Source organism: Tursiops truncatus, chromosome 13 (genome assembly GCF_011762595.2).
Source record: "Tursiops truncatus isolate mTurTru1 chromosome 13, mTurTru1.mat.Y, whole genome shotgun sequence".
Lineage (NCBI taxonomy): Eukaryota > Metazoa > Chordata > Mammalia > Artiodactyla > Delphinidae > Tursiops > Tursiops truncatus.
In genome coordinates this window covers 29895465-29921120 of record NC_047046.1, presented here as the reverse complement: position 1 = coordinate 29921120, position 25656 = coordinate 29895465, and the positions used below count along the sequence as shown (strand labels likewise).

The following is a 25656-nucleotide window of genomic DNA, read 5'->3' as shown; positions in this document are numbered from 1 at the left end:
CCGCCCTGGGCGCGCGGGGTGGGCTCGGGGGCGCGCACGCTCTGCGTGCCGGGCGCTCGGGACTGTACCTGGCGCGGCCCAAAGGCCCGCAGTTAGGCCTGCCATGTTCCTCTCCGCGGCGCTTCGGGCCCGTGCGGCCGGCTTCGCCGCCCAGTGGGTAAGGAGGCTCGAATGAGCGCGGGCGCCGCCGCCGCCCTCCCCCTCTCTCCGCGCCTCCTGTTGCAGCGGGCACGCGGGAGCCCAGGGCCCCGGACGGGACCCCGGGCGGCGGCAAGGACACCGCGGCCTTCGCACTCCTCAGGGAGGCCGCGTCGCCGTGGAGCGAGGGGGTCGGCGGTGCGGCTGCGGCGGGCGCGAGGCCTCCTTCTGGACGGGAGGCGGGAGGGCGGTGCCGGGACCCCCGCCCGCCTAGCAGGCCGAGTCTCTGCGCGGGGCGGCCCCAGGGTCCCCTAGCAGCACTGCCCTTGGCAGGTGGGGAAGTTGGCCGAGTGATGGCGTCACCGCGTCCAGCACCCGGAGGACGTCGGGGCCTCTCGCGCTCCTGACATCCAAGCCCGTCTCTAGAAAGGACGTTTACAATCGGGGTGAAACACCCGTTCGCACTAACTTAACAGAGCGTGTTCCAGAAATGACGAGGGTGACGGCGGGGCATTTACCGGAAGGAAAGCAGCCTTTCCCCCAGCAGTAACATAGAAAGGTTGAATCAGTTCTCGGTAGAAGGGAGGGCGGTGGCGCGCAGTAGCGGAGGATGAGCTCAGGGCCTTGCAGGGAGACCTGAGTTTGGATGGTGGGTGCACCGTCTTTCCACTTTTGGGCTCTTATTGTTCTCACCTGGTGTCCTCGGCTGTCAAGTGGGAGTATTCCAATTTGCAGAGTTTGGTCTTCAATAAACGCTTGAGGTTCTACTGTTACCTGCTGGGCTCCAGGTAACAATGTGGATAATAATAATGACAGGTGACATTCCGTGACTGCCCTTCTAACCAGGCCCTTCTAGCCTTTTACAAATAGTGGGATATCAGAATGATCTAGCAAAAGTCAGGAAAGATGTGAGTAAAGTGGTCTCACCAATAAAGTTCCTTTCCTAAAAGAGAAACCTTTGAGGAAATCATTTACATTTTCAAAGAAATTGCTTATTTTGTTATAATTGCTGCTTTATTAGCCAGCTGCCAATTTCTTCAGCCACAGGATTTTATTCAGCTCGTCATTGCTTTAAAAATATCCAGAATTTAGTACTGTGTCTAGGGGAAGACACTAATTGTGTGACCTTGAGCCATATTTCTTAATCTCCTTGAGCTCTATTTTTTTCCCTGTAAAGTGCAGTAATACCTTATTGCCCGATTGTCAAGAATTGCCTAAAAATTATGAAATATGGAGCAATAGCTACTCAAAATAAGTTTATTTCCATCTTTCCTTTAGTAATTGCCCAAAGTTTTCTGTAATGTTGACACCATTTTACAACTCATCATGCCTCTCTCCCAAGCCACTGATTAGTTTCGTAGGGGTGAGAGAGTTGTGGTGGCATTTTCAAGGATTGTGTTTTCAGTTTTAGAATTTTAATTTGGTTCCTTTTTTATAGTTTCTATTTCTATCTTTTCACTTACTGAAGATTTTTTTCTTTCTGTCCTTAAGCACTGTTGTAGCAGTTTTGAAATTATTGTTTGGTAATCTCCATTGTCTTTTTTCTTGAAAATGGGTTGTTTTCCTTTTTTGTTGTTCTATGTTGAGTGATTCTGGATTGTATCCTGGACATTGTGAATGATGTCATAGAGGCTCTAGATTTTTTAAATTCCTCCAAAGAGTATTTTGTTGTAGTTGTTGCATGCAGGCAATTAACTTGAACTGCAGTCTGGCTCCGTTGTGGACAGCGGCTCAAATATTGGTTCAGTTCTTTTAGCTGGGCTGTTTGGAGTCTGCCCTGTGTGCATGCATGTTTGGAGTTAGCCACAGAATTGGGGGCTTCTCCACTCTGGCTTTTCCTTTTCTGGGATTTCCCGCTTGCCTATGCCTCTCCTGTGGTTGTCCCAGCCTCTCCTGTGGTACTTCAAGACATTAGGGCTGCAGGTTTTCTCTTGGAGTTTTAGCTGCCCAGCATGGGATAGACTGGGGCCTGCCTTCACAGTAAAAGATGTAAAGAAAAAAAAAAAAGAACCCTTATTGGCTTCTTCTAAGTCTAGACTCCCTTCATGTGTCTGCCTGCATTTGGTTGTTCTTCAGTGCCTTCAGAAAGATTTTTGGTTTTTAATTTTTTAAAAAATATTTTGTCCAGAGTTTATAGTTGTTACCCAGTGGTTTGGCCTGATAATAATCTACTCAGCCGTACTAGAAGTAGAATGTTCTTTGGTGGCATTTTTCTTCCTAAATTTTAAGGTTTGTAGAATGAAATGTTTTCCCATTCCATTAGAGATTCCATTTATTTTGCAGTATCTACATTTTGGCTCTAGGACATTAACCCAGTTCTTTAGAAAGAAAGAGAGGGAGGAAGGAAGGGAGGGAGGGAGGAGGAAAAGTGAGATTAGAGGGCATTTATTATTAGTTTTTTATTGCTCCTGTAACAAGTTACCACAAATTTGGTGACATACACCAATTTATTATCTTATGATTGTGTAGATTAAAAGTCTGACATGGGTCTTACTCGGCTAAAACCAGGGTGTTGGTAGAGCTACCTTCTTTTCTGGAGATTCTAGGGGAGAACCTGTTTCCTTGGCTTTTCTAGCTTCTAGAAGGTGCCCTTCTTTGTTGGTCCATAGCCCCCTTCCATCTTCAAAGCCAGCAAGGGCAGGTCAAGCTCTCACATACCATTCTGACCCTGCTCTAACTTTGCTCACTCCTCTGCTGTTTTAAGAGCCCTTGGGCCCACCCTGATAATCCAGAAAATCTCCCTATTTTTGGATCAACTGATTAGCAACGTTAATTCCATCTGCAACTGTAGTCCTCTTTTGCTGTGTATACTAACATTCACAGCTTCCCAGGATCAGGATGTGGGTATCTTTGGGGCACCATTATTCTTGCCTGCCACAGCCGTAAACAGTTTAGGGGAAAGAGAAAATGAACACATTTTAAGTTTAAACACGGAGGTTCAGTAGGTCACTATTGCACACTACAAACTCAGATCTTTATATTGGAGATGTGAACTCAGTCTCCAGTGTAAGGATAAAAATAGTATGCTAGGGCTTCCCTGGTGGCGCAGTGGTTGAGAGTCCGCCTGCCGATGCAGGGGACACGGGTTCGTGCCCCGGTCCGGGAAGATCCCACATGCCGCGGAGCGGCTGGGCCCGTGAGCCATGGCCGCTGGGCCTGCGCGCCGGAGCCTGTGCTCCGCAACAGGAGAGGCCACAACAGTGAGAGGTGCTGAGAAGCAGAGCAGCCTCCCTAAGGTTATAGTAATTGGTGAAGGTGAGACTGACTGAAATGATGTTTGGACATTTCATTTCTATGAAGTATTCTTCTTCTTAGGACATTGGAGAGTTATTGGTATCCATACTGGATTTTAGATATGTAAAGAATGCTTTGTTTAACTTATGGGCAAGATGGCTGAAAGTAATCACGAATATTGTGACCATTAATATGGTTATCTTAATCTGTAATGCTCCTTTAATACCTGAGTTGTTCGTTTTAGCTTTTCTATAATATAAAATTTGGCCAAATTTTACTTGATAATTCTCTCACAATGCTAGTAAAATCACTTATATTTCTTTAATCCAAATTAACATTTTTAGTTAAACTATTGATGCAAGTTTATTTGGAGAACATTTGTAAAATTCTCCTATGTATATTTGAAAATATTACAAAACTTAGGTTTAGTGGTTTAGTGGTTTAGTTTAGACGGCATGTCCTCAAGTCAGAAAAACCTGTGTTTGACTTTTCATGGATTTAGCTGTGTGATCTAGTGAAAGTTCTTTTCTTTCCTTCTTTGAGCCTTAGTTTCCATATCTGTAAAACAAGGGATGATGATAATACCTATGTGGGGATTTTGTGAGCCAAGGGAGGCAGGCCTTTTCATTTCTAATCTGTCTCCCTATATATGCTATGTGTTTTTTTTTTAAAAACAGTAAATGCAGCTCTTCTGTTCTTACGGAAAACCTAAATATATATACATTAACACAGAATTTTAGCAACTTAATGTCAAAGGTGATTTCTTCAAAATAGTAGAGAAAGGGCTCAATTTGTTTATAAAACAAAAGCAAGCAAAATAATGAAGGTAAACTGATAAATATTAGCCCTCATTTGTTTTTCAGCTGGGCATACACTATTACTCATTCATAGCAAGTTATCACGTGGCCGTTTTCAGAGCTGCCCTGTTTTTTGATATCTTTAGGAACTTCACCTATTTTACTACATTCATTATAATATCCACATCAGGCATTTTCAATAAAGGAATAAATAAGATATTAAAAGTTTGAATTATAGAGGGGAGGGGCAAGATGGAGGTAGAGGATTAAGAGTTACAACTACTATATATAAAATAAATAGGCTGCAAGGATATATTATTGTACAGCATAGGGAATATAGCCAATATTTTATAACTTTAAAAATATAGGGATTCCCTGGTGGCGCAGTGATTGAGAGTCCGCCTGCCGATATATGGGACACGGGTTTGTGCCCCGGTCCAGGAAGATCCCACATGCCGCGGAGCGGCTAAGCCTGTGAACCATGGCCGTACCGGAAAAAAATATATATATATGTGTGTGTATATATATATATAGTGAATCACTATGTTGTGCACCTGAAACATAATATTGTAAATCAACTAGACTTAAATTTAAAAAAAATTTGAATTATAAGTAGTCTTTTCCCTACTTAATGGGCCATTTGAATTCAGTTTCACTTTTAGAAGAAAGAAGCATTCTAGGACGAAATCGTCTTAGAACTGGAAAAGAACAACTTAATTAGGCGGGACTGATTTGAAGAGTAAGCTGAATTTTCCCCCCTCCTTAGACTAGAGTCTAGGCTTTTCACTAGACTGGAGTCTGTAGTTTCTCATTAGACTCTAAAAATGTCTATACTTCAGTGAATTCCAGTTGAATTCACTGAACTCCAAATGAAAATTCAAGAAACTTTTTTTTCATAAACAAGAATATAATTTGATAGTGAAGAATTAATAGTGGGTTTCAATTCTAGCTTTTTCAGGGTTTAAGAAGGAAGGGAGAAGACTTACAGCAGGCAAGTAGTGACAGTGACTCTGTGTTAGTTAGCTAACACAGCACAGTTCTCAAAATGCAGTTTAAATCTTCCATTGTTCAGCTATTAAATGTTTTATCCCCATATCAGCTAGGCAGATGTAGTAACGCTTTAACAGGTTTATAGTATCTTCAGAGATAAGGTTATATAGTACCTGACTATTTGAACCTCAAAATACTTGAATAAGTATATATCCCTGTTTTTACAGATACAGAAATTGACACAAAAAAATTAAGTGGTGCTTCCCTGGTGGCGCAGTGATTGAGAATCTGCCTGCTAATGCAGGGGACACGGGTTCGAGCCCTGGTGTGGGAGGATCCCACGTGCCGCTGAGCAACTAGGCCTGTGAACCACAACTACTGAGCCTGCGTGTCTGCAGCCTGTGCTCCACAACAGGAGAGGCCGCAATAGTGAGAGGCCTGCGCACTGCGATGAAGAGTGGCCCCCGCTTGCCACAACTAGAGAAAGCCCTCGCACAGAAACGAAGACCCAACACAGCAAAAATAAATAAATTAATTAATGAACTCCTACCCCCAACATCTTTTTAAAATTTAAGTGACTTGTGGAAGGTTACACGTTAGCAAGTGGCAGCATGGTGATCTAAACCCAAATCTTCCATTAAAAAAAATCGTCATCATCATCTGAAACTCCAGCTTTTCTTTCTGTAACTTAACTACTTTTTCCTGACTGTTCTCAATCAGTATGTAGTCTGTCTTCAAGGATTTGGACTTTAAAACACTCTATTTTGGGGAGAGAGAGAGAATATGTGTGTGTGTAAATTCACGTGCATATGCAGAGTTACAGGTCAGCCAGAGAGTGATAGATTTTCCAGTATGCAAGGGCTCAAGACCAATTTTCAAGATTATCTGTATATTTTTAAGTAAGGTATGTGACATATCCTGGAATAATGAGGAAAGGATCAAAACTGAAGCTGTTCTAACTTAGAGATTGGTGGTGTTTATTTTGATATACTGGGAAATTGGAAAGAGAATTAACAGTAGATGTTTCATTTTGTACTTGATGAACGTTTTGTTTTAAATAAGAATTTTTTTTTCAATTTGTCAATTCATGCTAAAAGAAACCTAGAAAATAGAGAAAAATATAAGAAACAAAATATAAAATAAGAGTCCCTTGTAATCTTGTTATCATAATAACAGATAAGCACTTTTAATTGTTAAGGCCATCTAGTATTTTCATTAATGTCTATATTGAATATATTGGGATGGTAGTTTATGCTTTTCTGTTTGTTTTGTTTAACCTTGATATTTTCCAGTTATGATTGTGCCACAAACACCTCTTTCTATGTCTTTTTTTTTTTTTTTTTTTTGCGGTACGCGGGCCTCTCACTGTTGTGGCCTCTCCCGTTGCGGAGCACAGGCTCTGGATGCGCAGGCTCAGCAGCCATGGCTCACGGGCCTAGCCGCTCCGCGGCATGTGGGATCTTCCTGGACTGGGGCACAAACCCGTGTCCTCTGCATCGGCAGGCGGACTTTCAACCACTGCGCCACCAGGGAAGCCCTATGTCATTATTTTTAAGAAATATTTTTCTTATCTACATAATATGTAATGTATAATATGTGTGTGTTGTGTGTGTTGCATTTATTGTAAAGGAAGTTTTTATCATATATCTCAGACACCAAAAAGCAAAAAGAATATAATAAACATTGTGTATCCATCCACTTGCTGCCTAAGAAAGAAAGCAAAGCCAACACAGTTGAAGCCCCTTTGTGTACCACAGCTGATCAGATTCTCCCCTCCTCCCCCCATTATCCTGAATATATTTATCACTCCCATATTTTATACCTATGTTTCACATTCTGTACCTGGGTCTTTTCTTGTTAATTAAAGCAAGTGTTCTGTGTAAACTTATTTCTTGAACTGAAATATTATTTGGATCTAGGGAAGAGTTAAATCTGTGATTGTGTTATGTCACTGCTTTTGCTTCCTTGTCTGTTAATGTTTGCCTTTGAATTGTCCAGCTCTTTGCCAGTTCCATGCTTTGTTTAATACAGTGTTCTACCAACTGTGGTTAGTAGAACTCAGAAGTTGGAGGATTTCTGAACAACTGTAGAATTGCTTTTCAGGGAGAGGGTAGAGAAGGTAGAAGTGGGGGAGAAGCAATAAGGCAAAGAGAAATGAAATGCAACATAGAGAGTAATCAAATGGATTCCTTCCAAAGCAATTGAGTATGGTCAATCTGCATAGCGTTATAAGAAGCTTTCTGAAACTACTTTTATGGCTGGAGTTTCTAAACTAATGTAGTAAAGAATTGAAAAGGGGGTGTACATTCAACTCATTTTTACAGAATGAAAACATGTTTATGAAATGAAAGCTATCCAACTTGATTCAGACAAAAGTGAAAGGCAGTAAGTTAATGGTACATTAACTCTGCAATTGCATGCCAAAAGAATGTAGGAGAAAGGATATGCGACTCAGGAGATTAGGTTGTCATTCTGGTTCTTCCACTGACTCACGTGTTACCTCAGGCAAGTTAGTAACCTTACGTTTTTTTTTTGTTTGTTTGTTTTTTTGCGGTACGCGGGCCTCTCACTGCTGCGGCCCCTTCCGTTGCGGAGCACAGGCTCCGGACGCGCAGGCTTAGCGGCCACGGCCCACGGCCCACGGCCCACGGCCCACGGGCCCAGCCGCTCTGCGGCACGTGGGATCCTCCCGGACCTGGGCACGAACCCGTATCCCCTGCATCGGCAGGCGGACGCTCAACCACTGCACCACCAGGGAAGCCCAGTAACCTTACCTTTGAATCTCCATTTCCTTATATCTCTCCTGCAATAGAGGTGGGCATGGTGTAGTGTGGTAGGCCATATCTCTTAAGATATTCTACTTCTATCAGTTGATTCTATTATTTTAAATTATGGCTCTTAAAATTTCATAAGGCTTTTGATTTACTAAACTCTCTTAAAATTTTAGGGAAGACATGTAAGGAATTTGCACAAGACAGCTGTGCAGAATGGAGCTGGAGGAGCCTTATTTGTGGTAAGTAATTACTTAGATTTCTTCAGAATGGAAGGAGTTGGAAATTTGGGTGGATACAACACAACATATCTTTGGTATTTGCTGGCCATTGTGGGAATTTAAACATAGCTAATTGAATTCACTACATTTCAAGAGGTGTAGTTCCAGCTAAACCTCTCAAATTTAAATAGATACCAGCGCAACTCTGGGAATAAGAATTTAGATTATTCCTTGGTGAAATAACTGTGAACCTAACCTGATTTCTTGTCACACTTTAGGTTCTTAAAAATCATTCATGTTGGCTAGTGAAGATTCTGAGGCTGCAACTTGGGGAATCCCAAAATGGCACTAGCTTGAAACTCATAGATTTTAGTAATACGGCGAACACATTGGCAGTTGGCCTTTATGTTTTTCATGTCCAGGGTTTCACTACAGGTAGAGGTCGATGAATTCCCTAGCTTGGTTGCACAATTCAGAAAGGCTAAGATATGTATCCCCTTTCTGTGACAAGGTACATTTTTTAGGAATCAATCTAGTGTTTAAAGGCAATTTAGTGGACTTGTATGTTGATTTAGAGTTAGTGGTATCATTTTGGAAAATGAATTATTTTTAGGCTGACTCTTAATAAATGAGTTAGCTATACTATTAATAAGTAGAGTCCTGCTTTGTATTTTGTCATCTTTGTCTAAAAACATTAGAGATCATTGTCCAAAGTTTCCGCTTTTTTTCTCTTCTATGTCCTTGAAAAAACAGAACTCTGAGAGTTAACTTACTAAGGGATTCAGTTCTGTGTTCACCATACATACAAAACATTAATTGATGTAAGTGTTAATCTCAGTGTGACTCATTTGATTTCCTGTTGACATGCCATTTCTTGTCAGTGTTTGAAGAGGGCCTGCTCTTTTGGAGAAGAAACAAAGCTTGCTGTTGGCTAGTTTCTGTTACAGAAAACTAGCTGTTGGCTAGTTTCTGTTACAGAAAACTAGCTGTTGGCTAGTATCTGTTACAGAAAACTAGCTGTTGGCTAGTTTCTGTTGTGTGGGGAAGAAATGGTGCTTTTGTTGTAGGAGGTAGGTCCCTTTGACAATCTGGTACACTCTCTTTTGGAAAAATGCACATATTTTCATACTCAGTATTTTGTGTCTTAGGGACTTCCGTTGTGGTCCAGTGGCTAAGGCTCTGCACTCCCAGTGCAGGGGGCCCGGGTTCCATCCCTGGTCTGGGAACTAGATCCCACATGCTGCAAGTAAGAGTTTGCATGCCGCAACTAAAGATCCCACATGCCAGGACTTCCCTGGTGGCTCAGTGGTTAAGCCTCCACACTCCCAGTACAGGGGGCCCAGGTTCGATCCCTGGTCCAGGCACTAGATCCCACATGCATGCCACAACTAAGGAGCCCACCTGCTGCAACTAAGGAGCCCGCCTTTCTCAATGGACCCGATGCAACCAAATAAATAAATAAATAATAATTAAAAAAAAAATCCCACATGCCACAACGAAGATCCCGCATGCACAGCCAAATAAATAAATTAAAAAAAAATTTTTTATGTCTTAATTTCATTAGGCTTCCAATAATTGGTAATTTTTTGTAATTAGATTACATTAGAAGATCCTATTCTCTAATCAAGTTGGATAATGCTTTTTTTGGGTTTTGATCCTAAAGCTACTTCTCATAACCTATAAAGGATGATTTTGAAAACTTCTAAATTTTTGAATTCTGCTAATATTTTGGTAATCATACTCATCAGATCTATATTTCATAATTAGTTTAGCCATTCTTCTTGATGCAAGGATAGGTTGATGTATATATCATGTTCGAATTAAAGCAAAGAGATTACACGAACAGTAGTAGTAAAGTACAAAGTTATTCACACTTTTGAGGCAATTTTGATAATTTTGGAAAACATTTTTTTTCCTTTGTGTAGCACAGAGATACTCCTGAGAATAACCCAGATACTCCATTTGATTTCACACCGGAAAACTATAAGGTATGACTTAATTAATTTACAAAATATTTAGTATCTTCCAGATGTATAAAAACAAGTGCTTTTTCTTTGATACAGAGGATAGAGGCAATTGTAAAAAACTACCCAGAAGGGCATAAAGCAGCAGCTGTGCTTCCAGTCCTGGATTTAGCCCAAAGACAGAATGGATGGCTGCCCATCTCTGCTATGAACAAGGTACTTCATTTTTGTGTTAGTTCAAAAAGAGGAGAGATTGTGTATAGTAACTTCCTTATGTAGAAATTTCTCTGACATTCATTGATATCAGTCCAGGAGTTGGAAGCCCTTTAATCATTTATATGTTTCATAACTCAAATTACATTTATGTTTTTGTTGGTTCCCTTAATAATGCAGAGAACTGAAAGGGTAGAGCTTTTTATCCTTGCAAGAAGTAGTAAAGGCATTATAGTGAAAGAGGCTTTCTTTTTTTCTGTCTTTGAGAGAAATGGCAATAATAATAAAAGATCCCAAATGTGTATAATTTGCTGTCAAGATATTCTGAAAATGAATATACTGCTTAAACACTAGAATTGCAGAGAAAAGGATCTGCTCACAGCTAATGTGAATCTTTTTAATATTTTGCATCTTTGGCTATAGGTGTTAACAAAAATACATATAATACATGGTATCTACGACACTTGATTATGGCAGCTTGGAATCCACAACCTACAGAAATCTTATGGGTGACCCATTTAAATATGGTTAATATATTCATGCATGTTTTAGGATTCATTTTTTCCTAATAGTGTTTTCAGCAGTAATCCAGATTTCAAGTTTATTCATATCCTATTAATACAACTACATTTGTATGGTATTATGTTACCGTAAAGTGCCATATAAAACCTTACATTATTATTTGATTCTTGTGAGAATCACATGACTAATAAGCCAATGTGATATAATGGAAAACATATTTTACTTTGAACTAAGAGATCTGATTTTTCTCTGGATTTCCTCATCTGCAGTGATGATTTTGAACTAGGTAGAGCTCTTCCAATTATTATATTATGATTTCTAAGTGATAGAGCTGGGACTGAATCATTTATAATTCTATGCCTTTTTTACTTGACTGAATATTGCAGAGATTCTGCTATACTTCATTCTCCTTTTCACTTTCTAAAGTCTAACTATTAGGTTAGACTATTCTTGGAGTATAGGAATGTCGTCAGTTTATCTAATGGAATCCCGGATGCAAATTTTAGATATAGCTCATTGATCTCTTATTTACTTTGTACAGTACTCTAACACTGTTGTGGACCTTTAGTTTTTTGTTTTCTTACTATGAAAAATGTTATAAAGCAAGTTTGGTTGGTACTATACTTAGTAAACATAAGTGCTTATTTTTCTTTTTTTTCCAGTAAATCACATATATGTTTGGGGGTTTTCTAAATTCCTTACATTATTTTTATAATAGCCAACTTCCTCAATAATGATTTAGATACGTTTCTAATCATAAATACTTTTTTTTTTAATTTATGTTTTTAATAATGGTAAGCTTGTTGGAAGTCTTGCTGAGTGTCAGGCTTAGCAGAGCAAAATAAAATAAATGAGAGGGCTTCCCTGGTGGCGCAGTGGTTGAGAGTCCACCTAACGATGCAGGGGACACGGGTTCGTGCCCCGGTCCAGGAAGATCCCACATGCCGCAGAGCGGCTAGGCCCGTGAGCCATGGCCACTGAGCCTGCGCGTCCGGAGTCTGTGCTCCGCAACGGGAGAGGCCGCAACAGTGAGAGGCCCGCGTACCGTAAAAAAAAAAAAAAAAAAAAAAATGAGAAACTAATGTGAGAACATTTCAAAAATATTGTCCTGTTCTATTTAGAATTGGTTGTATATGTGTGAGAGGCAAGAAATAGCATATAGAGAATAGAATCAAGATTCTTTCCACTTTGAGATTTTTAATGTTACTGTCCCCCTCCCCCCCCCCCCCAAAGAAAGCCCAACCTTACAACAAAAACAAAATCCAGAGGCACATGCATCATTTCCTTAACCATCACTAAGGCGTAGGGAGGTGCACAGCAGCAGCTTGGGGGAGCTTTTTCAATTAAACACCAGGGCCTTAAAATTCCATTGGTCAGGCCCCAGTGTGTGTATTTTGAGAGAAATATTCAGACGTATAAGCCTGGTTTAGTATCACTAAATTAAATTTAGCATACCTACTTTAACCTTGCACAAGTGAGCCAGGATTAGACGTCTTTTGAGAATAAATTTCTTTTAGAATCCCTGATAAGAGAAAGTTTAATATATTTGTCATTTGAAATGCCATTTAATGAGTTCCTTTTTCATGTCAAAACCTGGATATATGTATAATTTTTAAGTGTCAAAATTGAAGGACTTAGCCTCGCAGATATCAGATACAGATATAGTTTCTGCTTTTGAAGAACTTTTTTGGTTTTTACCAAATTGAAGTAATATGCTCAATTAATAAATATTGTAATCATATTATTTTAAAATATTTTAGGTTGCAGAAGTTTTACAGGTACCTCCAATGAGGGTATATGAAGTAGCAACTTTTTATACAATGTATAATCGAAAGCCAGTTGGAAAGTATCATGTTCAAGTCTGCACTACTACGCCTTGCATGCTTCGTAACTCCGACAGCATACTGGAGGCCATTCAGAAAAAGCTTGGTATGGGACACAGTATATTTATAAATTTTATGAAAAAATAGAGTTGTATTTCGAGATTTGACCTATTTCTTACCTTTATTTTCAAACTTTTACCATCTTACTGGATCTGTACTTCACGAGTAAATTTTTGTCTTACTGTGTTTGCCCACCATTATTGCTTCCTATTTTGTATTCTTTAGTTCTCCTCCTCAAAGCTGAGTTTTCATGTTTTCTTCCTTAACCATTGAGTATGTTTTAAAAGCTTCTCAAAGTTTTAAAGTTTCATTGTTTAGAAAATTAAGTTTCACTTGTTGTGTGATAGCATGTGGCACATAAAGAAGTGACTATATCATCCTTCCAAACAAGACTTGGAACAAATAAGATATGAGAATAGGACTTCCCTGGTGGCGCATTGGTTAAGAATCCGCCTGCCAGCACAGGGGACAAGGTTCGAGTCCTGGTCTGGGAAGATCCCACATGCCGCAGAGCAACTAAGGCCATGCACCACAACTACTGAGCCTGTGCTTAAGAGCCTGTAAGCCACAACTGCTGAAGCCTGAGTGCCACAACTACTGGAGCCCGCGTGCCTAGAGCCTGTGCTCCACAGCAAGAGAAGCCACCGCAATGAGAAGCCTGAGCACCACAACGAAGAGTAGCCCCCACTCACGGCAGCTAGAGAAAGCCCGCATGCAGCAACGAAGGCCAATGCAGCCAAAAATAAATAAATAAATTTATTTTAAAAACAAAAATGATACTAGAATAGGAAGAATGCTCCAGGAAGGGAAATTTGGAATAAGATGTTATTACAATTATACTCCAATAAAGATGTTTAAAAAAGAAAGATGTTATTACAGTAGCATTCACAGAATTAAAAGGGCATTTTACTATAAAAAACTGCCATTGCTGCATTTATCACTCTACATATCAAATGAAGTAAAAGGAGGTGTCTCTTAATTTTGTTGTTACTTGTATGTTGTAAAAATAGTTGGAGGGTATAGAAGTATGTAAGACAGAAGTGTGAAGTCTGCTCAAAATCCTACCCACCCCCCATCTCCGAGGTACAAATTCTGATAACAGTTAGGTATATTAGTTTTAGATTTTATGTTGTTTTAATTATTTTCATTATTAAATACATAAATGTAATATGTCTGTTTGCTTTTTGCACTTGATTTTGGCTATAATAATATGTGTGCCTCATTTTTCTATTATAAGTTAAATTATTCTGCAGTTACTTTCATGTGTACAACATGTCTTTGCATACTTGTCCAATTATACACGGAGGTTGTTTACAAGAAGTAGAATTGCTGGGTCAGATTTTACTATATTTTGCTAAAATGCCTTCCCTAAAGATATGAGAGTACCTATATTCCTTACATTCTTAATCTTTGACATTAGCTGTTTTCCGAGTCTTTACCCGTGTTATAGTATGACTGATTTTAGTAGGTTAATTATCATGATCAAAATGAAGATAATAGGGTCTGATGCACTGTTATGTAACAACAAACACTGGAGATGAGTCCTCTGAAATTTGTTTTTAAAGGAACAAGTCCACTTAAATCCTTTAATGTTCTGTAATAACTATACAGAGTTTAATTTAAGAAATTTAATGCTCTTGAATACTTTTTATATGCCTCTGTAAATACTTCATATATATATGCTTTTTATGTTGGTTTTTTTGGTTCTTAAACTATATTGCAATTAAAATATAACCTGGTCCTTACCAGTGCTTATTTATATTTTAGGAATAAAGGTTGGAGAGACTACACCTGACAAACTTTTCACTCTTATAGAAGTGGAATGTTTAGGGGCCTGTGTAAACGCACCAATGGTTCAAATAAATGACAACTACTATGTGAGTATTTACTTAATATAAAGTTGTATGATGTTATATTTAAAATATTTTAAACATTTGGTTTCTTGTCATGTGGATGTTGGTTTCTGAATTATTCATTTAGAAGAAACTGTTGGCATAAATATCTAGAAGGTTTCTTTTTTCCTGGTTTCCAAACTTTATTAAAAATCAAAGAATAGAAAAACTTTACATAAAATATGTCAGTTTTAGCTTCCACATTGTTGTCCACCAGAATGTTTTAAAAAAATTATTATCATTAGGGCTTCCCTGGTGGAGCAGTGGTTAAGAATCTGCCTGCCAGTGCAGGGGACACAGGTTCAAGCCCTGGTCTGGGAAGATCCCACGTGTCGTGGAGCAACTAAGCCTGTGCACCACAACTGCTGAGGCTGCGAGCCACAACTACTGAAGCCCGTGCGCCTAGAGCCCGTGCTTCACAACAAGAGAGGCCACTGCAGTGAGAAGCCTGCGCATCGCAACGAAGAGTAGACCCTGCTCACCACAACTAGAGAAAGCCTGCACACAGCAAGAAAAACCCAACGTGGCCAAAAGTAAATAAATAAATTTTTAAAAATCTTTTAAATAATGAAAAATTTAATAATTTACATATAAATACAAAAAATAACCACCAAGGCTTAATAGATAATAATATTTTGCCACACTTGCTTTAGGTATTATAGTTTTTATCATTATTATATGCAGAAATCAACTATAGGTGAGGGTAAACCTCCCCCACCCCCATTCAAAATCCTGTTCTTTTCCTTTCATTCCCAGAGATAACCACTATCATAAATTTAGTGTGTTTTTCCTGTACATGTTTTTTAAACTTTCAAAATGTATGTATCTAGGCTTGCTAATAATACTATATTGTGTTTTAAAAATTTGACAGAGATTGTATCATACCTCTAAGAACTGCTTTAGCCAGATCTCAGAAGTTTTTTTTTTTAAAGGAAGTTATTTTGTTTGTTTATTTATTTATGGGTATGTTGGGTCTTCGTTGCTGTGCGGGCTTTCTCTAGTTTTGTTGAGTAGGGGCTACTCTTTGTTGCGGTGTGTGGGCTTCTCATTGCGGTGGTTTCTCTTGTCGTGGAGCACGGGCTCTATGTGCACGGGCTCAGTAGTTGTGGCTCGTGGGCTCTAGAGCACAGGCTCATAGTTGTGGCGCATGGGCCTAGTTGCTCCGCGGCATGTGGGATCTTCCCAGACCAGGGCTCGAACCTGTGTCTCTTGCATTGGCAGGCGGCTTCTTAACCACTGAGCCACCAGGGAAGCCCCTCACAAGTTCCTTTTTTTTTTTTTAAATATTTATTTATTTATTTATTTTTGGCTGTGTTGGGTCTTGGTTATGGCCTGTGGGATCTTTTGTTGTGGTGTGTGGGCTTCTCTCTAGTTGTGGCGCACAGGCTCCAGAGCTAGTGGGCTCAGTAGTTGCAGCGCATGGGCTCTCTAGTGGCATGGGCTCCAGAGTGTGTGGGCTCTGTAGTTGTGGCGCACAGGCTTAGTTGCCTTGCACCATGTGAGATCTTAGTTCCCCAACCAGGGATCGAACCTGTGTCCCCCACATTGGAAGGTGTATTCTTAACCACTGGACCACCAGGGAAGTCCCATTACAAGTTTTGGTAAGTAATATTTTTATCATTTAGTTCTAAATATTTTTAAATTTGCATTTTGATTTCTTCTTTGACCTGTGTTTTTGAGAAGTGTTCTTAATATCCAAGTGTACGGAGTTTTCTAGTTATCTTTTTTTAATTGCTTGCTACCCTAATTATATCATGGCTGTCATTCATAATATCTTGTTAGTTCATAATTCTTAGAAGTTTGTTTATGGAAATTCTTTTAAGACCTGTGTCGAAGGTAGATACTTCAAGAAGGGATTGACTTTGCTTCTCTCTTGCTCCTGGAAATACTACTGGCCCAAAAGAAATCCCCTCTTCTTAAATCCTCCCTTCTTCTTCCCCTAAAGTGTAAGTTCCAGAGTAGCAGGGTTGTTTTGGGGGACAGTTTTAATTTCTAGTTTTCCCTTATATTGAGGGTAGAGTTTTTGGGGGGGGTCTCAGCTTTATGTGGTTTGGATGACCTCCTGTGTCCTGGAGATTTGTCCCTTGCCCCTCTAGGCTATGAAACTCTGAAGCCACGGTTTTTTGCTGTTCCACTGTCTCCCTAAGTTTTCATTGAGTTTTTGGCCTCTGGGTATTTTTTTCTTGTCAGTGCCTTGATATTGATAAAATTTTAAAGTTTTTAAAAAAATTTTATCCAGCATTGTTAGTTGTTACAATAGGACATTCAGTCAGGATAGCTGGACTGCCATAATGCCTGTAATGGAAATCTACAATTTTTTTTTTTAATGAAGGTGAAATTGGACTTCTTTGGCATTTTACATTTCTAGGATGTTTTTATTACCTATAGGGGTTTTCTTCATTTTAATGATGGTGATTCAAATTTCTTACCTTCTCTTTCTCATACTTAAAAAAAAAAATTCCTTTAAAAATATGGCAATAACTTACCCTTTTCCCACACTTCTGCAATTTACTCATAATCGTGAGGATCTTAATTTAATCAGGAAGTAGACAGTCAAGGCTTTATATGAAGCACTGTAAGTCTAAATATAGTAGACTGTGGATTTATGCAAGAGATTCAGTGAGTAGTGGTATGGTCTTTGGTGAGGCAGTTAACTGTTTTATTATTATTTATTTATTTTTGGCTGCCTTGGGTCTTCATTGCTGCATGCGGGCTTTCCTTAGTTGCATCGAGTGGGGACTACTCTTCGTTGCGGTGTGTGGGCTTCTCACTGCGGTAGCTTCTCTTGTGGACCACGGGCTCTAGGCGTGTGGGCTTCGGTAGTTGTGGCACATGGGCTCTAGAGCACGGGCTCAGTAGTCGTGGCCCACGGGGTTAGTTGCTCTGTGGCATGTGGCATGTTCCCGGACCAGGGCTCGAACCGGTGTTCCCTGCCAATCTTGGCAGGCGGATTCTTAACCACTGCGCCACCTGGGAAGCCTGAGGCAGTTAACTTTTATGGATCTCAGCTGACCAGTGGATAAAATGAAATAGTCACATAAACTGTGATTGGATACCGATTAGAGAGAAATATTAAATACATTTTGAGGATGGTTGGGTAGCTTTGAATATGGTCTTGACATTTGATTTTATTAAGGAATTATTGTTAGTTAATTGGGTGTGGTAATGACATTGTGTTACTTAAGAACATTTAAAAATGTTCTGGGAGTTCCCTGGCGGTCCAGTGGTCAGGACTCTGGGCTTTTACTGCTGTGGCCTGGGTACAGTCCCTGGTCAGGGAACTAAGATCCCACAAGCTGTGCAGTGAGGCCAAAAAAAAAAAAAAGTTCTTAGGAGATGCCCGCCCGCTGTGTTTATTAGGGGTGAAGTGTCATGATGTCTGCAACTTGCTTTTAAATGTACAGCCAAAAAAAAAACACAAACAAAACAAAACCAAAAGGCATATGTGTACATAATTCAGATATGGTAAGGAATATGGTTATTCATGTATACTTTTCAAATTTTCATAATAAAGAGTTGGGGGAGATAAAATCATTAGGTGAGTTTAAAGATTGCTTCTAGTTTTGAGGTTCTGAGCATCTGTTGCACCCTAAGCAGTTCTTATTTTTATAAATGTTTATTCTATATTAAAGGGCTTCTATGAGGCCAGGCATTGAATATACAGTACTGAATCATGATTTCTCTAGCATAGTACCAGGGTCCTAAAAACATTTTCTTAAGTACGTAACAGTTTGGGAGGGGTAGAGGGGATATAATGTAGTTTAGGCACTTTTATTAGTTTAATCTTGCCCCATTCTGTTTTGACTGTCTTTTGACTAAACCTAGGGTGCAGCCAGGGGTAGGAGTGTGTCTATGTGTTTTAATTGTATTTGTTATTTTAAATAACAGAACCCTTGAGGTAAGAATTTTACACAGGTGCATAGTGTACAAAATACAAAGCTGTTCTGGTTGAAACAGGGATTGGAGGGTCAGGATTTATTAAAATAAATGTGTCCAAAATAAGTTTTTTACTTTTTCCTTTGAAAATTAAGTGAAGTTTGCAACAGGATGAATTTCACCTGGGAAATAAAGAAGATATCACTAGGGTACTAGATCATTAGCTTAGGGACAGATATTAGGCATCTACTTTTTATGACTGCTGGTGCTAATTACTATTTGCATCTCACTGATTCTTCAAGGACATAGCATTTGTTGAGCATCTGCATGGCAGTGTTCTATTTTATTTATTTTCTCTTTTAATCCTCAAAACGCTCTGAAGTCAGTTTATGAATGAAGAAACAAATTTGGGGAAGCCGAGTAATTTCTCTCAGATTGCTGGCTAGTAAGTGTTGGGACTTCAGCTCAAATGCAGAACTATCTCCCTTCAAAGCGCTGCTCTGTGCTGCCTCTTCAGCTGCAGCTCCTATTGCTATTGCATTTAGCAGGACAGACTATGTATAGGAGTTACTCAGTTGTTGCTGCCTTGGTAACTAACTTGTGAGCTGAGACAGACAGTAAACTGTTATTAGGGATTTACACTGATTTTGAGGTAGGATGTAATTTTAATATTTGACTATTTTACTTTTTTTTCTAGGAGGATCTGACACCTAAGGATATTGAAGAAATTATTGATGAACTCAAGGCTGGTAAAATCCCAAAACCTGGGCCAAGGTATCCTTTTATTTCTTTTTAATAAATTTTAATGGCTTAACCTACATTAGTCTTTCATGTAGACTTAATTTTAAAATTTTAAAACCTAAGTCCACAGGAGTTTTCAGGAGCCTTGAATACTATCTAAATCAACTTATCATTTAAAGCAATGATTTTTTCCCCCATCTAAAACCCTATACCCTATCAGATAATCATCTAAAACCCTATCAGATAATCATCCATCTGGATGTTATAAAGAAGGGAAATGTAGTGCAAATAGAAATCTATTTCATTGTTTAAAAGTTCATACTGCCAGGATTTGACCCAAAGTCTGTCTTCCCTCTGATTTCCACCTAAAGGTCCAAAGGTTCTGTCCTTTGAACAAACACAAGATAATTTTTATATCTCTTCCAAATGCCAGCTCTTTAGTTACTTGAAATAGCTATCTCATCTTCCCCATATCTTTTCTCAGATTTAATATTCACAGTTGTTTCATTGTTTTTCCTTATATGACATAGTTTTGGTCTCCCTCCTTGGCAGGTCTTCTGGTTGGAAATGAGTTTCTTAATGTGACACTTAAACTAATCACAGTATTTGAGATATGTACTTAGCATGTGGGGCATTGTGGGACTGTCTTCTTTATTCCAGACATCATGCTTATAATAATGCAGCCTAATTACATCAATTCTTACTTCAGATACATTACACCATTAAATTGTACTTACAGTCAGTTAGAATGCCTAGATCTTTTTTCAACTTAAACATTGTTTTATCCAGGCTACTCCGATCCTGCAGTTATGTTACTAACTGCAGTAATTAATAACTACTAATTACTCCTCATTCAGTTATGAACCTGAACTTTTGCTGCTAAACAAACCCCTATTCCTTATCTAAGTGTTCACATTACTTAAAATTCTCTCTTAATACTAGCAATGTTTGCATGGTTTTATACAGTTATAGTCCCTTTGTATTTTTTCTGCTTATGTTATATAAAATTTTCCTTGTCTCAATATATATATAGGTTTTAAAGGCCATATAGTATTCTAATGTATTGCGAGAACTATGATGTGCTCTTTATTACCCTGTTTTAAAATATATTTTCCTTCTTTTTGTTACAAACGATTCCCTGAGGTTGAATTACTAGGTCAAGAGGGTATGCACGGTTCTGTAGTCTGCAAGAAGTACTGAGAATTACTCCCTCATTGTTCTGGCCGACTAATAACCCTACCTAATAAGAAAAAGAGGTCAGTTCAGGATAACTTAAGTTTAGTAAAGGCAAGTTGGTCCCTAAAAAACATACAATTCTTTCAACACTTGAATTTGCTTAAAGAGGTTTGGCATTCTCTTCCTAGTTCCTCACTTACTTGGGCTACACTGAAAACATTTTTTTAGGAATAAAACATTTCCACTGTGAAGAATTAGTCTCCTTTATGGAGGCTACGGAAGTGAAACCTTTTGTCATTTAACATTACAATATTTCTCTTAGCCACTGGTCCTGTCCCTTACTTATCCTTGCTTCAACTGTAGCTGCCCCTTGCCCAGAAACAAAAGTTCATAATATTTTTCACAAACTTTAGCTTGTTTTTAGGACTCAGATGTTTTAAAATAAGTTCGTGCTACTCTTTTGTTTGTACTTAAACCCATAATACTTCTTTCAACTTTGGGGTACTTTGTTTTAATATCTCAGGTGCCCATTTCCTTGTGAAATCCACTTGGTTTCTTTAAGTGTCCCCTTTTTTTCTCATTAGGTATTGTTTGTAATTCTGTAGTCATACTTTTGGAGCTTTAGACCCTCCTCCGTCCTTTCTTGTGAACTTTGTGATCTATCGATGACAACATTAATCCAGCATTAAATCTCCTGCCACACAAACAGACAGATAGTTGCTTTGTCTACTTTATTGTATTCCCTCAGCATTCATTTGTTTCACAAATGTTTCTGGATGTGTGCTGTGTGCCAGTCACTGTTTTAGGTTGTGCATACAAATTATGAACAAGGTAAAGTTGTCATATATTTTATATTCTAGTGATGGAGAGAGACAACTAGTGCAATACCTGAATAATAAATGCTAGGAGGAAAATAAACAGGTTAGGGGATGGAGGATGACTGGAGGTAAATGTAGTCAGGTGAGGCCTTTCTGAGGTGGTGAATTAATGACCTGAATGATAAGCCCAAAGGAACCATGTAAAGAGCTGGAGGAACAGTGTTGCAGAGGGAGAGGAAAGAGGAGGTATTAAGTTCCTGGAGGAAAAGTAAGATGACAGTATGGTTGAAGTGAGTGATCAAGGAGGAAAGTGGTGAAGAGGTCGGAGAGGTAGGTAGAGGCCCAGGTAAGCAATTTGGGTTGAATCCTAAGTATAAAAAGCTGTTGGAGTGTTTTCAGTAGGGAATGATATGCGTGATCTTTTTAAAATTATTGTCGTAGTTGCTGTGGAAAGAATAGTTTAAAATTTAGTGGATGTTGTAGGACAGAGGAATTACGAATGATTTCTAGCTTTTTAGTCTGAGCACGTCAGTGATTCCTTTAACTAAAATGAAGAAGATTTGGGGTAGGGCAAGTTTGGGGAAGAAAAGTCACTTTGTTTTGGACATGCTACTTAGCATGTTTGAGATGCCTACTTAGACATCCATGGTAGAGTGCTGGAAGTTTAGATACGAGCTTGGGATTTAGGGAATACATTAGGGCTGGAAATATGAATTGGGGATTCATTAGTTATTATAGATGGTATTTAAAGCCATGTCTGGATGAGATTACCAGGGGTGAAATTAAGAGTTTGTTGTTGTTTTCAGTACAGGAGATACTATAACATTGTATTTTAACATTAATAAACAGGAACTAAGTACCACAGTAAAGCACTTTCGACATCTAATAATAATAGGGATGGTGCTTTATCAGTAACTGTAAATAGTTCTTCAATATTGGTGATTTTTTTGACGGTGTTCTAGATTTGAGCCAAAGACTTTAAGAATTACTGGTTTCTCGGGGCTTCCCTGGTGGTGCAGTGGTTGAGAGTCCGCCTGCCGATGCAGGGGACACAGGTTCGTGCCCCGGTGCAGGAAGAGCCCACGTGCCTTGGAGTGGCTGGGCCCGTGAGCCATGGCTGCTGAGCCTGCGCGTGCTGAGCATGCGCGTCCGGAGCCTGTGCTCCGCAACGGGAGAGGCCCCAACAGTGAGAGGCCCGCGTACCGCAAAAAAAAAAAAAAAAAAATTACTGGTTTCTCAACCTATTTTTATTTCCTACGTACACCTCTTATTTAAAAAGCTAATATAGGGAATTCCCTGGTAGTTCAGTGGTTAGGACTCTGCGCTTCCACTGCATGGGGCACAGGTGGTCAGGGGACTAAGATCCTGCTTGCCATGCGGTGCAGCCAAAAAGAAATTTTTTTTAATAAATAAATAGCCGAGATAAATCTATTTAGTTTTCAGTAATTGCAGAGCATCCATCAGTGGTATATGTAAAGAGTGTATCTGGACATGGTAATTCAGAATGTCTTCCCAGCATATGAAAATAAGAACTTCCCCAAGTTAATTTCTTGGCTATTGAGAGAGACTGTGATGAGAGCAGTAACCAAAATAGTTATAGCTGTTCTTTAAATTAACCAAAGCTGACTACTGCTTTTTTATTAGTATTTTTATAATAAAGCCCTCTGCTTAAATATTTGAAAGAGGTGCTAGTTGTGAGTCTTTGAGTAATTAGAGAAATTAAACTGGTTCAGTGGTAACTGATTTGAGTACCACTATCAGGTGTACTCTGGCCAAAATTGGTAAAGATCTCTCTTTGTGGTTCAAAACTGCTTTATTATTTTGGTAAATGATGGCTAGAAAGAAAAAAACTGATGGTAAGACAACATTCTTTCTTTTGACATTTATAAATATTTGTGTGCTAGAGATTCTTTTTTTAAATTTATTTTTGGCTGCGTGGGGTCTTCGTTGCTATGTGTGGGCTTTCTCTAGTTGCACAAGCTGGGGCTGCTCTTCATAGCTGGGGCTGCTCTTCATTGCGGTGCACGGGCTTCTCATTGCCGTGGCTTCTCTTGTTGCAGAGCACGGGCTCTAGGGCACGTGGGCTCTAGAGCACAGGCTCAGTAGGTGTGGCTCACGGACCTAGTTGCTCCGCGGCATGTGGGATCTTCCCAGAACAGGGCTCGAACCCATGTCCCCTGCATTGGCAGGCAGATTCTCAACTACTGTGCCACCAAGGAAGTCCAAGAAGTACTTTTTTTAAGCCATAAAAAATGTACAGAAAGGCCAAGTTTTCTAGAATGCAAATGAGTTAAAATGATTACTGTGCAAGTAGTGTTGGAATGGCTAAAAAACCAGACTTACCTTTTGAATTGTAATGAAGAGAACAAAGTAACTAATAGATGGTATTTTAAGCATATCGGGGAAATCATTTTTTGTTTTTTATTACGTGAAAATCTGGGTGTAAATTGTGGCTGTCGGGTGAATGGGTGGGGCTAGATCATGGGCTCTCTAGGGTTCTGAAGCATGTTTATAGATAAAGTGAGGGGGAAAGTTACATGATTAGTAGATTAAACCAAGTTTGTAGGCTTTACTGGAGTATTTTACAGTCTTTGTAGTATTTTAATGTGGGTGGGGGCAGGGGAAAGTTTGCAGGCAGGCATAACAGAGGACTGGAACCCCTTTTTTTCCCCTAAAGCATGTTATGGGATGGTAATTTCGTGGAACAAACTTTAGGAAACTGGACCAGATTATTCTTAAAGTTCCTTTCTCATATGAAATTCCATAATCTGCATGTGAAAAGCTCATGCAGTATACATGATTAATTCTATTTACTGTTCCAGAAACTTCAGTTTTTTAATCTTCCTAAGTTGATCCTTTGTGTTGATAAAGAGGGTAGCTGAGCTTAAACCACAAGAGTAAAGGAGAAGAAAGGTCCTCCAAAATTGATCAATTTCATTATTTCAGTGGTAGTCAAAGAGCAGCAAGGGTACCTGTGCTGCCAGTTGACATAAAAAAAAAATTACAAAGCGAAATACTGTTTATTAAAGCTAAATATCATTTTGCTACTTACCCTAAAACTTTAATTTTAGGCTGTAACAGTACAGTAACTGCTTTTTTACCTGGTTTTCATAGGGAACCTATAATGCAAATATATTAACTAATTTCTGACTTTGTAGGTATTCTTTATTATAATACACTACTTAGTTACTTGGATTTTGTAATAGCTTAAAAGATCTTATAAATGACTATGTGGTGTCATTTTCCTGTCCCCTCAACGAATGATTTTCTAGGGCTCTAAAAATAGACTTATAAGATTGATGACAGAATGTGAAGGGCAAAGCCAGAGGGAATAAAATGATTTAATTGAATAAGTTCTTCAGCTGAAATCTGTGGCAGGAACAAGGTAAATGAGCAAAGCCAGGGAATAGAAGAGTGAAACAGGAATAGGTGCTGAGCTAGGCTCTAGCAACAGAGGTCAGACAGGGCAGAGGTTGAGCCTGAACGATTACCTGGGAAGTATGTGTGGTGGTGAAAAGACAGGTTCATTTACCTCTGCACTGCCTCCCTTCATAGAACTATAGGAGGACCTGTTCATGTTTTCTCTGTGGCTATGGTAGCCACCCTGATCTGGAACCTGTTTTTGAAAAATTAATATGAATAATTTAGCCTTTAAAAACAAAAATACAAACGGATTTTGTCTTTACTGCTTCTAAGGGACATCCTCCCAAATCTTCAGATCTCTCAAGGAATCCAGTTTTTGTTTCCAAATACAGTGTGTAACTGTGTATTCCCTGCGACAGTGGATCTCAGTCAAAATAAAATTCAAATATAAAAAGAATAAATGTAGTGCTCTAGTTTATTAAAACATGCTTTTTAAAAATGTCCTCTGGGGCTAGGTTATTTTGCTGTAGTTCTTAGCTATGATCTTTAGGCAGATGCTGCATCATCCCAAGCCTTGGTTTCTGTATCTGTAAAATATTTTGGCCAGTGTCCCTTGTCTCATGGTATTGTTGTAAAGATTTAATGAGCCAGTGATGTATGTACACTGCTCAGTAAGTGGGAACTAGTATTAGTATTATTTTTATATTTTTCATATTTCATATTTTTATGTCAGTTTTTATATTTAAACTTAGGAAGAGAAAATCTTGCGGCAGTTGTAATGTTTGGATTAAATAATCCATGCTAGTTTTCTGAGGAGAAATAGTTACTTAACTGAGCTCTTGTGAGGTAACAGTTATAAATGGTAACCATTAGCAGTCAATTTAATGTTACTTTTCCTTTCAGGAGTGGACGCTTCTCATGTGAGCCAGCTGGAGGTCTTACCTCTTTGACTGAACCACCTAACGGACCTGGCTTTGGTGTGCAAGCAGGCCTTTAATTTATATTCAACTGTAAATATGTCACTGGAGAAATAAAATATGAATCTCCTGTCTATCTA

General features: G+C 39.0%; 1 protein-coding gene and 1 long non-coding RNA gene across 4 annotated transcripts; both read left to right on the top strand.

Moving 5' to 3' along the window:
* NDUFV2 (NADH:ubiquinone oxidoreductase core subunit V2) lies at nucleotides 1-25656 on the top strand. 3 transcript variants are annotated; one of them, XR_012325316.1, is made up of 9 exons: nucleotides 1-157; nucleotides 8107-8172; nucleotides 10077-10139; nucleotides 10215-10331; nucleotides 12611-12779; nucleotides 14501-14610; nucleotides 14871-15158; nucleotides 19199-19275; nucleotides 25503-25656. XR_012325316.1 is itself a non-coding variant. In XM_019920749.3 (8 exons), exons 1-8 carry the CDS (start codon nucleotides 104-106, stop codon nucleotides 25594-25596), a joined length of 750 nt encoding a protein of 249 aa, XP_019776308.1. In that variant the 5' UTR covers nucleotides 3-103; the 3' UTR covers nucleotides 25597-25656. The 3 variants fall into 3 exon arrangements, 1 of the variants encoding a protein (XP_019776308.1); XR_012325318.1 differs by lacking the exons at nucleotides 19199-19275; nucleotides 25503-25656 and adding an exon at nucleotides 16148-18873; XM_019920749.3 differs by lacking the exon at nucleotides 14871-15158 and having other exon boundaries at nucleotides 3-157.
* LOC141276175 (uncharacterized) lies at nucleotides 164-7047 on the top strand. Its single transcript, XR_012325319.1, has 2 exons — nucleotides 164-926; nucleotides 5387-7047. It is a non-coding gene; the product is annotated as an uncharacterized lncRNA (long non-coding RNA).